General features: G+C 60.5%; 1 protein-coding gene across 1 annotated transcript; it reads left to right on the forward strand.

Annotated features, from left to right (window-relative positions):
• Nucleotides 1-4581: 4581 nt before the first annotated feature.
• Nucleotides 4582-12486, forward strand: LOC310883876 (cytochrome P450 2C16-like). Its single transcript, XM_083804885.1, has 10 exons — nt 4582-7383; nt 7888-8116; nt 8498-8660; nt 9019-9168; nt 9821-9981; nt 10111-10287; nt 10501-10642; nt 11067-11254; nt 11628-11769; nt 11945-12486. Exons 2-10 carry the CDS (start codon nt 7934-7936, stop codon nt 12133-12135), a joined length of 1497 nt encoding a protein of 498 aa, XP_083661011.1. The 5' UTR covers nt 4582-7383; nt 7888-7933; the 3' UTR covers nt 12136-12486.
• Nucleotides 12487-12921: the final 435 nt, after the last annotated feature.

Consider the following 12921-nt stretch of genomic DNA (forward strand, 5'->3'; position numbering starts at 1 on the left):
CGCTGCGCCGCCCCCGCCGCGGCGGAGCTGGGAAATGTAGTCCCGGCGGGGGGAGCGGGGCGGGGGGCTGCGACCCCCCCCCGGCATCCTTCTTTCAACCCCCGGTGGACCCCCGGCATCCCTACGGCATCCTCCTGCAGCCCTCCGGCAAGCCGCCAGGCAGACCCCCCCGGCCCCCCCGCGGTCCCCAGCACCGCCTGGTATCGCCCACCATTCGTCCAGCACGCTCTGCAACCCCCCCCGCCACCCCCAGCATCCCCCCAGCACCCCTCAGCATCCCCCCAACATCTCTCAGCATCCCCCCAGCATCCCCCACATCCACCCAGCACCCCTCAGCATCCCCCCAGCATCCCCCGGCATACCCCCGGCACCCCTCAGCATCCCCCCAACACCCCTCAGCATCCCCCCAGCATCCTTCCAGCATCCCCCACCATTCCTCCAGCACACTCTGGAATCCCCAACATCCCCCCAGCATCCCCCCAGCATCTTCCAGCAGCCCCCCACCATCCTTCCAGTGCCCTCCAGCATGCTCCCAGCACCCCCAGCACCCCCAGCCTCCCTCAGCATCCCTCCAGCATCCCTCAGCTTCTCCCCTGCACACCCCCAGCATTGCTCCAGCATCCCCCTGCAATCCCCCTCATCCCTCCAGCACTCTCCGGCATCCTCCAGCGTCCCCCCAGCACTCCCGCTGATACTGTTTGGAGCCCCGCAGGGTTGGGGTGCTGGAGGTGCACCAGGGTTGATGTTCTTACCCCTGCACAGCTCAGCAGAGCTGCAGCAGGAGCCTCTCTGCACCCCGGGCACAGCTGCGGTGCTTTTTTCACTCAGGACACGGCCGGGGGGGGCCGGGACACCTTGAGGTCCTGCTGCCCTGTGGGTCAGGGGGCGGTGGGATGTGGGCTCTTGGTTCGCAGTACACAGGAGGGTTACTCCAAACGCTGAGCAGCACGGCAGTGCTGCAGGGGATAGGCCCTGCACTGGGCTGTGAGCACGCTTTGAAACCATGCTACCACCTTCGGTAACAGCCCCGGGCATTTTGGTGTGGACGTGCTTCAGGTTGCCCCGTGCAAAGGGGCTGGGGAACTCGAGCTCCCTTACGCCCTGCAGCAGCGCCTCTGCTGTACCCTCAGAGGTCCCACCTGCAGCATGGGGCAGAGGGCTGGGGCTCCGGGGGAGGAAGGCACTTCACAGCGACCTCTTCTATGACCGAGGGGATTTTCTGGTGTTCAGCAGTTCCCATGAGCTCTCTGTTAGATGCACGAGATCATCCCCGAAATAAGACAATCGGATGCTTCAGCTGCTGTTCTGGTCAGTCCATAAAAGCCCTGCAAATAACTCAGCGCTGCCACCGACGGTGCCGGCACCGGCACCAACCCGGGCACGCAGTGTCGTGGTGTGAGGTTCCTAAACAGTCATCAAGCCCCAGCCGTGCTCCTTCCAGCTCCTGGAAACCCAGGAAAAAAAAAATCGATGCTTGTCTCGTGGAAAAAGCCAAGAAGCGGAGTGCTAATGAAGAGCAAAACCGCCCCCGGTGGACCTGGATGAGATTAGAGCTGGCCTGAGAGCGTGGGGCGTGCGGTGCCGGGGCACCACGCAGCGTTCTGCCCTCGCCCCTCTGCCAGGTGGCATCCGAGGACATTTCCAGGCTTGTGGGCTGAGGGTGTTTGCCAAACAACGGTCCTTCCTTCCTCCCTTCCCCCGCCCCCGTTACCATTTTTGTGCAAAATCTGTAGGATTCTTCCCGGTGGCTTTATTCACTCCTAAGCCGATGTAATTTCCACGCTGAGGGCCGGGTGCTGACGGCCACAGCCCCACGTGCTGCCCCATGCACCCCACACGAACCAGAGCCTGCCACCTGCAGGGATTTTCCCCTATTTCCCCATGCCCGTGTCCCCGGATCCACGGGCGTTTGTGTCACCTCAGGGCCGAGGTTCGGGGCTGTCCCCGGGCAGGCAGCGGGGACCCCCGGGGCAGGAGGGCAAGGACCAAAAGGGATCGCCCTCGTTTCGGGGATGCAGGCTGCAGCTCTGTGCGTGCTTCGTTCCCATACAAGTGCAAGGAGGGGGCGCATGCTCCCCAGCGCTGAGTCTTCCAAAGCACCCCTGGGATTTAGGAGGAGTGGGAAGCTGGATTTCTTCCCCCGTATCTGAGCCCTTCCAAGCAGGCTTGCCACATAGGAACTCCCTGATTTCTAGAAGCAAATCCCTCCTGCTTTCTTCTCCAGGCTCCTCTGCCTGCCAGGGTATTTCTAGAGTCAGGTTTTGGGTGCCTCCAGGATTCCTCGTTCCGCTTTGAGAAGATTTATGCTGAAGGCAGTTCGGGCAGAGGCTGCTGCTGTGATGCTTTCGGTTCATGGCAGGGCACAACCTGCCTTAATCCAGGAATGTTTTGCAGCCAGGGACCTCCTGGCATCTCCCCTGGCATCAGCTGGTGCAGGCTCCTTCTTTCCTCTTATTTTTCCACATTTAATTGCAGCATTTTCCTGGCGTGGCAAAAGGAGGAGGGGGGGCCACCCTGGGGTGACAACAGCTCGGCGCTGTTGAACCTCCAAGACCAGATAGTGCTGGCCCAGATTGGTCACAGCCAATTAGCATCAAAGCAACCCATTTTAGTGGAAAACAATACAATGGCTAACAGCCCCAGCGAGAACAGGGCACTGTCCCAGTTGCCCGCACCCACAGGTCCAGCACAGGCCCCCCCGACCCACCTCTGCCCCTCAGTGACCAACCTGCCACTAAAATGTTCCACGAGCAAATGCCGCATCCCACCGAGACTCTGCTCGGGTCTTGCTGGCCCCTGTGCCTGGGCTGCCTGCGGGTCCCTGCCCTGGGGCACAAGCCTTTTCCCTCTGCCTGCTCCCCAAACCCAGCTGGCACCGGGATCAGCTCTCGGCTTCATTCTCGTACAAGTGTGAATAACCACCCGCACCCTCCGGCATGGAGAGGCGCTGGCAGAGCACGTCCCCAGGCAGCAGGGCTCGGCCACGCCGCCGTGCCCAGCCCGCGGTGCCCGCCTGGCCCCGCTGCACCCCGCAGCCATCTGCTGCTGCCCTGGCTCCGTGCCGAGCCCTGTGGCACCCGAGCAGCCCCTCTCTGGGCGGGTGGGGAGTGATGGCGTGGGTCCAGCTCCTCGTTCCCCTCCTGCATCGTTCCTGCAGAAATCCCGCGTGCCACCGGCCGTGCCACAGGAGCCAGGATTAAAGCCCCTGGGAGAGGGCTGCTTCCAGAGCCCAATTCCCAGGACGTTTTCCCCGTTACAGAAATGCAGACGAGGGTGTTCGCATTTCCAGCCAGGGCTGGAAAGCCCTCAGTGGAGGTTCTCCGTGTCCCCAGGGCACGTCACATCCCGGCCGCAGGGACATCCCGTCCCCGACAGGCAGCCCCCTGGCTCCCCGCACAGCCCTGGGACCCTCCGCTCGCAGTGATCTCTCCCCACCTTGACAGACGTGCTGGGGAAGGTTTAAGCACCAAGTTGAGTGCAAGTGCTATTTTTTCCCCTTCCTGGAATTAACATATTGCAACGAGCTTTATAGATATGGTAAATACACATATGCACAAGGCAAAAGGAACGGAGGCAGCGGGCCCTTGGTAAGGACACGGTGTGTTTGCACGGTGGCACAGGAGAAGGGGGGGACTTTTTTTTTCTCCATGATTATTGCAGGAACAGTGAACAGCAGGACAGAAAGGTTTCAAGGCACTGCAGCCTGCACCTCTGTTATAACTGAGAAACGCCATGTATTTTACATTTTTTAAATGATTTTCTTAAGAACTCGCTAACATTGTCCCCATACCCATAAACCAGAAAATGGGAGCATGGCAAGGGGCGGCTGGTTTTCCATGGGCACAGCTCAAGATTTGCTCCCTCTGAGCCCACCCCAGAAAGCTGCATCCTCTTAGTTAAAAATAAAGCCGTGTTAATAACCAAGAGCAACTGCCCGTGAGGAGCAAGCCAGGCGTGACCATGCGTGCCACTGGTGGGGCAGGGACAGCGGCTGGTCCCTTACTGGGCAGAACTGGGGCACAGAAAGCACGACTCCGGCGTGAGCTGCGCCCTCCCTCCTTCCTCCAGAGCCAGCAGAAGCAGTGCATAATTCCCTGTTCTCCGGGGAGCTTCAGGGAGGGACTAGTGCCGTGGAACTGAGCAAACGGAGCCTGCGCAGGAGACACCGAGCACATCGGCCACGGCCGCCCTCGCCCCGTGCCCGGTCGGGGAGGCAGGGGCTGATTCCAAGTTTAATCACATTTTTAGGCTCGGGCATAACCTGGGAGCTGGGGCTCATCTCCTGCAGCAGTGCTGCTTTTCCTCCAGCAGGTAATTCCTCCGCTCACTTCATCCGCTCCCATGTGGCAGCACGTGGGTGCACCCCGCGGGCCAGCACCACGCGTTATGGGTGCCTCTCAGGCCACGCAGCAGCAGACATTTGATATTTGTGCCATCTTCACACCCGCTGCAAGCAGCCTCCAGGGCGTGCCCGCTTTGATGGGCACCGCTTTGGAGTGTGATCAATCCTGCAGGGCAGCTCAAACAAAGCCTGCCTTTGCTTTTCTCTTGTGCAAATGCTGATTAATGGGCAAAATGTCTTTTTTTTTTTTTTTTTTTAACCAGCAAAGTGATGCCTGGCAGCCCGCAATTAACCAATTAACCATTACCCTGCTCCCAATGCCTGGATCGTGCTCTGCTCCCCTTGCTGCAGCTGAGCAGTCACCCCATTACCGCCCTGTTAAAATTCAAACTGCGGTGTGCTGGGAGCCAGGCGGCGGTGACATTCCTTCAGTGCCAGCGGGAATCGCCTCACCTCGCTGCCTGAGCGCCAGGAAGGTGGCTGGGAGGACGGCCACAGCCACGGCCTGGGCTGGGTGCTCCTGAGCAAAGCCCAGCGGAGACCCCCGGAGGGTGAAGGGAGCGGCAGGATGGAGCGCAGGCAGTTACAGATGATGCTCACCCTATAATTACAGCCAAACTCCGACGCAGTGAGTGCTGCTGTGTCCTTCGGAGCGACCAGAAACACCAGCTCAGCTGCGGTTTTGCAGCCCCGTGCCTGCAGAGGGGCAGAGGAGGCACTAACGTGGTTTGCAGCTGGTTTCACGTTCGCTCTGCTCTGCACAGCCGAGGCCCCAAGGTGAGCAGAGCATCTCCAGCGCGCCCAGGCTTTGGGCTGCTGGCAGGGGAAAATCGCATTAGGGTGATATTAATTGCCTTAGTGTATGTAGTGTGACGGCTTACCCTGAGCTGGCAGAGCCAAAGCGGTGCGTGAGGTCAGGGGAAGCCAAAGCTTCGCTTCTAACCAAGGCGGGGTTTTGCACGGCTGTTTTGCACGGCTGTTTTGCTGCGAGGGAGGTCAGACAGGGGAACAGGCAGCCCAGGCTGTGCAGACTCCTTCCTCAGGGACATCACATCCCAACCAGACGTGGCCCGGAGCCTCCAGTGCCAGCCCTGTGCGCAGCGCCTTGGCCAGGTGCCCCCGGGGGGCTCCAGCCCCGGATCTGTGGCCGTGAGCCCCCATTCCTGGCTGTGCCATGGCTCCGCTCCCCGTCCTGCTCCCCGTGACACGGGACGTGCCCCGCGCCTCCCCGCTGCAGCACGACGCCGACTACGGGATGGGAACAGCCGCCGTGATCTCCTCCGGCAGATCTCCCCGGATCTAATAACCCAGACGTTACTGACTTCTTCATTTAACCGGAGCCATCTCCTCTCGCTCCCGAGTCGCTGCGCTTGCCTCCAACTGCAGCTCTTCCAATTACACACCTGCGCTGGAGAACACCCCACAAACATTTCTCCTAATTCCTTGAAGCTGCCCTGGAGATAGAGCCAGGTCTGACCCAGCAACAGGGCTTTGAAATGAAATCCCAAGTCCCTGGCAATCTCTAAGAGGATTTTTTTTTTCTTTTTGAAAAGTGCTTTTTTTGGCTATGTCACATTGTTCAGCCCATGGGAATTTTTATCTGGCCCTTTCCTACTATTTTAGGCTTGGGGGCAGAAAAGTCCCATGGAGTGCTCCAGAAGGGATCCCAAAGCCCTGCAGCAGTCGGCTTCCCTACAGACCCTGCTCCCCAAAAGCCCTTGTAAGAAAATCACTAGAAAGAGAAAAGCACCAAAGCTTTTGGGCCCATATGAAGTGCTTTGGGGTCACGTTGGGTCTGGCTGCACCAGAGCCCCTCCGTGCTCTTCCCCAGGGAGCTTTCTTCAAAGTGGCGTTTAGCTGCCAAAAGTGTAGCTGACAATTTCTAACTTTCCTTTATTTTTTTACACCTGAGATACTGACACTGCCCGGCGGGCCTTTGGGCTTAACTTATTTTGCAGATTATGGAGAGAAACTTAGAGCAAAGTTTCAGGAAGCTGCTCAAAAATGCAAAGTTTCCTCATCTCTGGGAGCTTTCTCTTGTTGTTTTTCTGGTGCCTTGGCACCACTCACTCGGGGTGATTCATTCATTTTCTCTCTTTTGTCAGTCAAACACGATATACTGATGATTTTTGTTGCAAGAGAGGCATTCGTACTCCAGAAATGCAATGAGGAGGAGCTGCACTGGAACATCACTGGTGGCCGTGGCTGTGTCCGAGCGCTGCCCCCAGGAGAGGGAGCTTCCCATTGGATTTACACTGCAGTTCGCCTCGCTCCCGGGGCTGTTCCTGTTCTGTTGTTCCATGAGTCCTCCCTATTGTTGGGCTGCTACTGGAAAAGCCGCGCAAGCCACCGCGAGGCTGTTCACCCCTGTGCCAAAGACAGACGTGACATCAGCCCCCGGGCAAAGTTCCCCACGTGCAGGCACCGTGCCCAGGGCTGTGCGGCGTCCAGGGGGGTGGCACGGACAGACGGACGCTGACTGTCTGACCCCTGGGGTGACCTGCGGCCGCAGGAGAGCGGCCGGGAGCCCAGGCACTGCCGGCGGTGCTGAGCATCCCCGGCTGCCAGCCTGACACCTGCGAACCTGCCGCACGGCCCTGAGGTGCGGAGCAGGGCTCCTGCCTGGTTCTGTCGGCCGATCGCAGTCCTGGCTCGCTGTGCTGCCTGCCTCTGCTGTGGGCAAGCATCAGATCAGGCTCCTCTCAGCGAATGTCACTCAGTGCCCTCTGCTGAGGGTCTCCTTCCGTCGCAGGGACTGCTGCAAGTCAAAATCCTCCCTCTTTTCCTCCAGCGCTGTCCTCCAGGAGGAACTGCACCCTTTGCCGGCACCTGGCTTGTGATGAGCTCGCTCAGCCAAGGGCTGCAAGAGCTGCTGGCCGGAGGCGTGGTGTGCTGCCAGATGTGCTCGTGTCAGAGCAAGGTGCCCAAACCCAGGCTGAACCCTGTCCCTGGAGGAGACCCAAAGAAGCCGGAGGAGCCCATGGACAGTTAACCCCACACCTGCAACAGCCACGGCATCCTGGACTGACGTTCCTCCTTGGGTAAAAACGAGTGCAAACCCAAAATCTTTCAGAGAACTCTTCCCCCACCCCCGGACTGACCCATTTTCCACCCAAAATAAGCTCTGTGGGAAATTCCCACCCAGCCCCAAGCAAAACCCTACAAGAGCAGGGAAGTACAGCCAGCTCCTGGGCTCTGCCAAGCTGGGGCAGCCTCAGTTCCCCGTTACGAAACGTCCCCCCCGGTCACTGCAGCACTGAGCAAGGCAGCCCCAAGAAGAGCAATGACCTGGCGATGGGCTGGGGGCTTTGCCGGGGAGGTGCCAGGGCTCTGCACCGTGTCCACGCTGCCCTGCAGCCCGCCCGGCCCCGCGTTGCGACACGGAGCCCCGGGTCTCACCTGGCCGGGGGGAAGCAGCGTTTCCGTGTCACTGACCCTGGGGACAGCCCCGGGGACACGGGGAGGGCTGTGCCTATATAGGGTGCCGGGAAGGGTGTGGGAGGCAGAGCTGGGCTCCTCGCTGCTCACTCCTGGTTTTTCCCTAGAAGGGAATCTCCTGATTTTCTCCTTGCTCGGCGGCACTGGGTGAGGATGGAAGCTGGGGTGGCCGGGGTGCTGCTGCCCATCCTCCTCCTCCTCCTCTCCATCCTCTGCCTCCTGGTGCGGAGCAGCGATCGGAGGAGCAGCCGGCTGCCTCCGGGACCTGCCCCGTGGCCCATTCTGGGCAACCTGTGGCAAAAAGACGTCCTGCCGCTTCACCAGAGCTACGAGAAGGTAAGAGAGCAGCTCGCAGCTCCCTGCTGCCCCCGCCAAAAGCATCCACGTCGCACGCCAAACCAAAGGGGGTCACACGGGTGACCGCTTTCCCCCCTTTCTTTTCTCTCTTTTCTCTTCTCCTTCCTCTTCTTTCCCTTTCCTGCTCTGCCAGACGAGCCAAAATCCCCGCATTTTTGAGCACAACCAGCACCGCTCTCGGGCTTCCTGCTCCGCTGGCAGGCCCCGCGCAGTGACCCTAATCCTCCGGCTGAGCCGTGCCGCTGCCCCTTCCAGCGCCGCCCCGCTGCGTGCGGGGACGATGCTCGGAGGTGGGACACGACGCAATGAAGGGCTGAGGGCTGCAGCCCTCGCTCACGGCCGCTTTCCCCCCGTCCCCAGCTCAGCCGCAGGTACGGCCCCGTCTTCACCGTCTGGCTGGGGCGCACGCCGGCGGTAGTGCTCTGCGGGTACGGGGCGGTGAAGGATGCTCTGCTGGGCCACGCCGAGGAGTTCGGAGGCAGACCCGAAATCCCCCTCATGGCGCATCTGTCGAACGACTACGGTGGGTGGCTGGGCTTGCGCACGCTTCGTTGTTCGCTGGGTGGGCAGAAGGCCCCGATGGCAGCCGGCTGTGCCGTGGGGAGGGAGGGACTCAGCACCCTGCACCTCTCATTTACACTTTCCCACCCTGAAAACCCCTCCATCTATTAGTTCTCTTGTCTGAGGACAGTATTAATTCTTGCTAGCCATCAGTACAGGCTTCCAGCTTTGTTCTGAGATCCTCAGCCTCTCAAGGATGCTGTGCACACCGGGGATGTCCCTACTGCAGCACCCGACGGCTCCTCGGGTGGGCTGAGAGCAGAGGGTCTCAGAGCAGCCACGGGGCAGGCAGACGAGCCGTCTCCGTCGCCTCCCCCCAGGTATCATCACCAAGAACGAGAAGAAGTGGCGGGAGCTGCGGAGGTTCACGCTCAGCACCCTGCGGGACTTCGGGATGGGGAAGAGCTCCATGTCGCAGCGGGTGCAGCAGGAGGCCCAGCACCTCGTGGAGCTGCTGGCGAGCCTCGAAGGTGACGTGGGTCCTGCCTGCCCCGGGGGACACGCAACACGGGACAGGGGTGGTCCCCGGGGCTGCGTGCAGTGGCTGGTGTGGGTGATCCTCACGGAGGGACTTGGTCCCATCGGGATGGTCGCGGCTCAGAGATAAGGGTGGGAGATCCCGCTCCTGAACTGGCGCACGTGGTGGGGGACCACCGAGGAACATTTCATGGCAAAAGGACAGAAATAGGAAACTAAGTTTCTGAGAATGCACCAATACCAGTGCCCTGGTGCCACGGGGTTTATCGGGGTGATGTGCTCCTCTCCGACAGAGCCAAACTTCTTCCCCCTCCTCCTCTGGCTCTTGCTGATCGTAGGCAAGAGCAGGGCAGGTAGAGGCTGGGTGTGAAGCACGGTGCTGTCCCTGCAGCCCCTGAGCCCCTGGGGTACAGCAGTGGGAGCCCACAGCGCCTGGGGGTGTCCCTGCCTCCCTCCCCCCAGCTCCGAGCAGGGATTTAGGATCAGGCAGGCAGGCTGAGCAGCCCACGGCTCCGCTGCTCTGAGACCCAGCGGTCACCCAGGGCTCAGAGCTACGAGAAAGCGCTCGAAGGGCACGTTCTGTGTCAGAGCAGATAAACAGCTGTTGACTTTCCGATGTCTTTCCGGCCCCTTCTGTCGCTGCAGGAGAAGCCTTTGAGCCCACGATGGTGTTCAGGCACGCAGTGGGCAACGTGATCTGCTCCGTCATCTTCGGGAGCCACTTCAGCTACAGCGACACGGCCTTTCTGAAGCTGCTGGACATGATCGGGAATTTTGTCAGCTTCTTCGTCTCCCCCATTGCCATAGTACGTGCCCCTGCTGTGCCCAGCAGCCGAGGGATGCTCCTCGGCTTTGAGCTGCCTTGGATGGGGCAGAGGGAAGGTGCGGGGGGCTCCGGCCAGGCACCGAGCCCTCCTGTGCCTCTCTGGCTGCAGGTCTACAACATCTTCCCCAGCGTCCTGCTCCGCCTGCCGGGGCCGCACAGGAAAGTCCTGGCCAAGTGCGAGAACCTGAAGGGCTACATCCGAGAGCAGGTCGAGCAGCACAGGCAGACGCTGGACCCCAGCTCCCCCCGGGACTACATCGACTGCTTCCTTATGAAAGCAGAAAAGGTAGAGCTGGTGCAAAGGGTTGTGGTGCCGGAGGCAGTTCCCAGGGGGGCTTAACCCCTGGTGACAGCCCAAGGGAGGCCCCCAGGGTTGGTGCCAGGGCTCATTTCAGCTCCTCCCCGGCCCTCCGTGCCTGCCTGGGGCCAAGGGTTGTGCTCCGGAGCTGGGAAAATCACCCGGACTGGGCTGAATTCCCTCCCTCTTGCACCCTTGCAGGAGAGGAGCAGCGTGGAGAAAATGTACAGTGACGAGGACTTGGTCATGTCAGTATTCAGCCTCTTTGGTGCCGGGACGGTGACCACCAGCAACACCCTGGTCTTCTTCATCTTGGTGCTGGCCAAGTTCCCCCACATTCAAGGTAAGGGCAGCAAAACGCGGCCGTTCCCTGCGCAGTGCAGGCAGGGGGCAGGCAGAGCCCCAGCCCACCCAGAGAGAGACCAAAACTGCCCAAAAACTTGGTGTGGCCACCCAAAGTGAGAGCCATTAGGGCAGATGCAGGCAGACAGGGGGCTCTGGGCACCAGCTCCCGGTGCCTGCCGGCCTCCCCTCTCCTCCCCGTCCCTGGCTGCAGGGATGGCCTGGGCTGGCCCACGAGAAGCTTCGATCCCACCCGATCCTGGCAGCTCTGCGGACAGAGGCCCTAATTCTGGTCCCTACAAGGGGTCACTCCAGCCTCCTCCCCCTCTGCCAGCTTGTGCTGTAGCCCTAGTGTGAGGCCAGGGAGAAATCAGCGGGGGCCTTGCAGGGAAAGCACCGCAGCTCTGCACCTCCTTTATCCCCAGCCAAGGTCCAGGAGGAGATCGACGCGGTGGTGGGCCCCGGCCGCGCGCCCCGCATGGAGGACAAGCAGAGGATGCCCTACACCAACGCGGCGATCCATGAGCTGCAGCGCATCCAGCGGGCCGGCATCGAGAACTTCCCTCGCATGACGACGCAGGATGTGGAGTTCAGGGGCCACACCATCCCCAAGGTGCTGTGGTGGCCCTGGGTGCTCTGCACCTCCATGGGGGGACGGCAGTGGGGCTGGAATGAGATCTGCCCTTGTGCCAGCTCCCCCCAGGGGGGACGCCTCCCTCCTTCGGGCTTTGTGCAGTGAGAGGGCTCTGAGACCTCGCTGGGAATAACTCCAGGGCTAATTTCCTTCTCATGGTCGTGACCCGGCCGCACTGTGCCTGCACAGTTTGTAGGGCAGAGCCATCACTCGGGGCTGTTTCCAGCTGTGGGATGTGGGTGGGCTTTGGGGAGCACCCCTGCACCCCAGCTGCTCCTCGCTGCGCACTCAGCTCGGCAGAGCCCTGTGCCGCGGTGCTGACGTCCCTCCTCTCCTGTCCCCTCTCTCGCAGGACACAGCCATTATTCCGCTGTTTTCTTCAGTGCACATGGACCCAACCCAGTGGGAGAACCCCAAAGAAGTTGACCCAGGCCACTTCTTGGATGAGAAGGGCAACTTCAGGAAGTGCGAGGCCTTCATGGCTTTTTCAGCAGGTGAATGCTGCTGCGGTGCCTGGGTCTGCTCCGGATGAAAGAGCTGCACCTTGGCCGGCACCCACCTTGATTTGGGCTCCTTACCCATCCCTTTTCCCCCAAATGCAGTGATTCCCTCAAGCACTGGCCGAAGCCATCAGCCCCTGCTCATTTTCCCACTCTCTGTGCCCCCCAGGGAAGCGGATGTGCCCAGGAGAGGCGCTGGCCCGGATGGAGCTCTTCCTCTTCCTCACGACGCTGCTGCAGAGCTTCACCTTCCAGCTCACCACGGCGTCCAAGGAGACGGATTTATTCACCCTGTGGCGGAAGATAGAGAGGAAAGCGATACCGGGCACGTTCTTCGCCATACGGCGTACATGCCCTTGAGCGGATGGTCCTGGCAGGGAGGAGGACGGGGCCGTCGCTTCACCCCAGAGCAGAGCGAGCAGTGCAGACCTGAGCACCACGGCAGCAGCCACAAGCAGGAGGTGGCCTCGAGCTCCTGCTCCTCCAGGAGCCATATCCCAGCCCTGCCACCAGGCCTTGGGCGTCCTGGCCCCCTGACCTACCCGTTCCTGTCCCGGTGCCACCAGGACTGGTTTTCCTCCCCTGCATCTATCGGCTCTGCTTGAACCTCATCTCCTCATGCTGCCCGGAGCTCCCAGAGCTCAGTGGGGCAGCACCTGATTTTGGGGAGGGATTGGAAGCTTCTGCAATAAAAACAGTCATTGTGACTGGGTGTTGGTGTTCGTGAGGACACTTGGGGTGCCTCTTGGTGTAAGGGTGGTGGTGCTCAGCCTTCACTGCCCTTCACAGCACTGCGTGAGCAACCGCAATGCACCGTGATGAAACCCTTGCAAGCTACCACTTGTCAACCATAACATAAAAGAGGATGAGTGGGGGGAATGTGCTGTAGGAGAGGGGTGCTGAGCGTGGGAAGCAAAAAGAATTTGCACCAAAGTCACTCCTTTCTTCTTAGGGGGACCCACACTTTTAGCTAACCCTACAATGCAATGAGGGATTGAGTTGGCAGCCACCAGGCACACTATAGTCTTTATAAGGAAACATTGGGACTTTAAAGAAGAGGTATTTTTCTTTAAATCCCTATTCAAGGGAAAAATGAGTGGGTTGCATGCACACCCTGCCCAGGCTCACACACATCACAGCACTGCA

The sequence above is a fragment of the Anser anser genome (genome assembly GCF_964211835.1).
Source record: "Anser anser genome assembly, chromosome: 19".
Taxonomy (NCBI): domain Eukaryota; kingdom Metazoa; phylum Chordata; class Aves; order Anseriformes; family Anatidae; genus Anser; species Anser anser.

Excerpts from the sequence above, each read along its gene's own strand:
- LOC310883876 (XM_083804885.1), top strand. The coding sequence starts at position 7,934 with ATGGAAGCTGGGGTGGCCGGGGTGCTGCTGCCCATCCTCCTCCTCCTC. Across the intron at positions 8,661-9,018 it reads GCATCTGTCGAACGACTACG|GTATCATCACCAAGAACGAG; the intron begins GTGGGTGGCTGG and ends GCCTCCCCCCAG. Across the intron at positions 11,255-11,627 it reads GGGGCCACACCATCCCCAAG|GACACAGCCATTATTCCGCT; the intron begins GTGCTGTGGTGG and ends CCTCTCTCGCAG.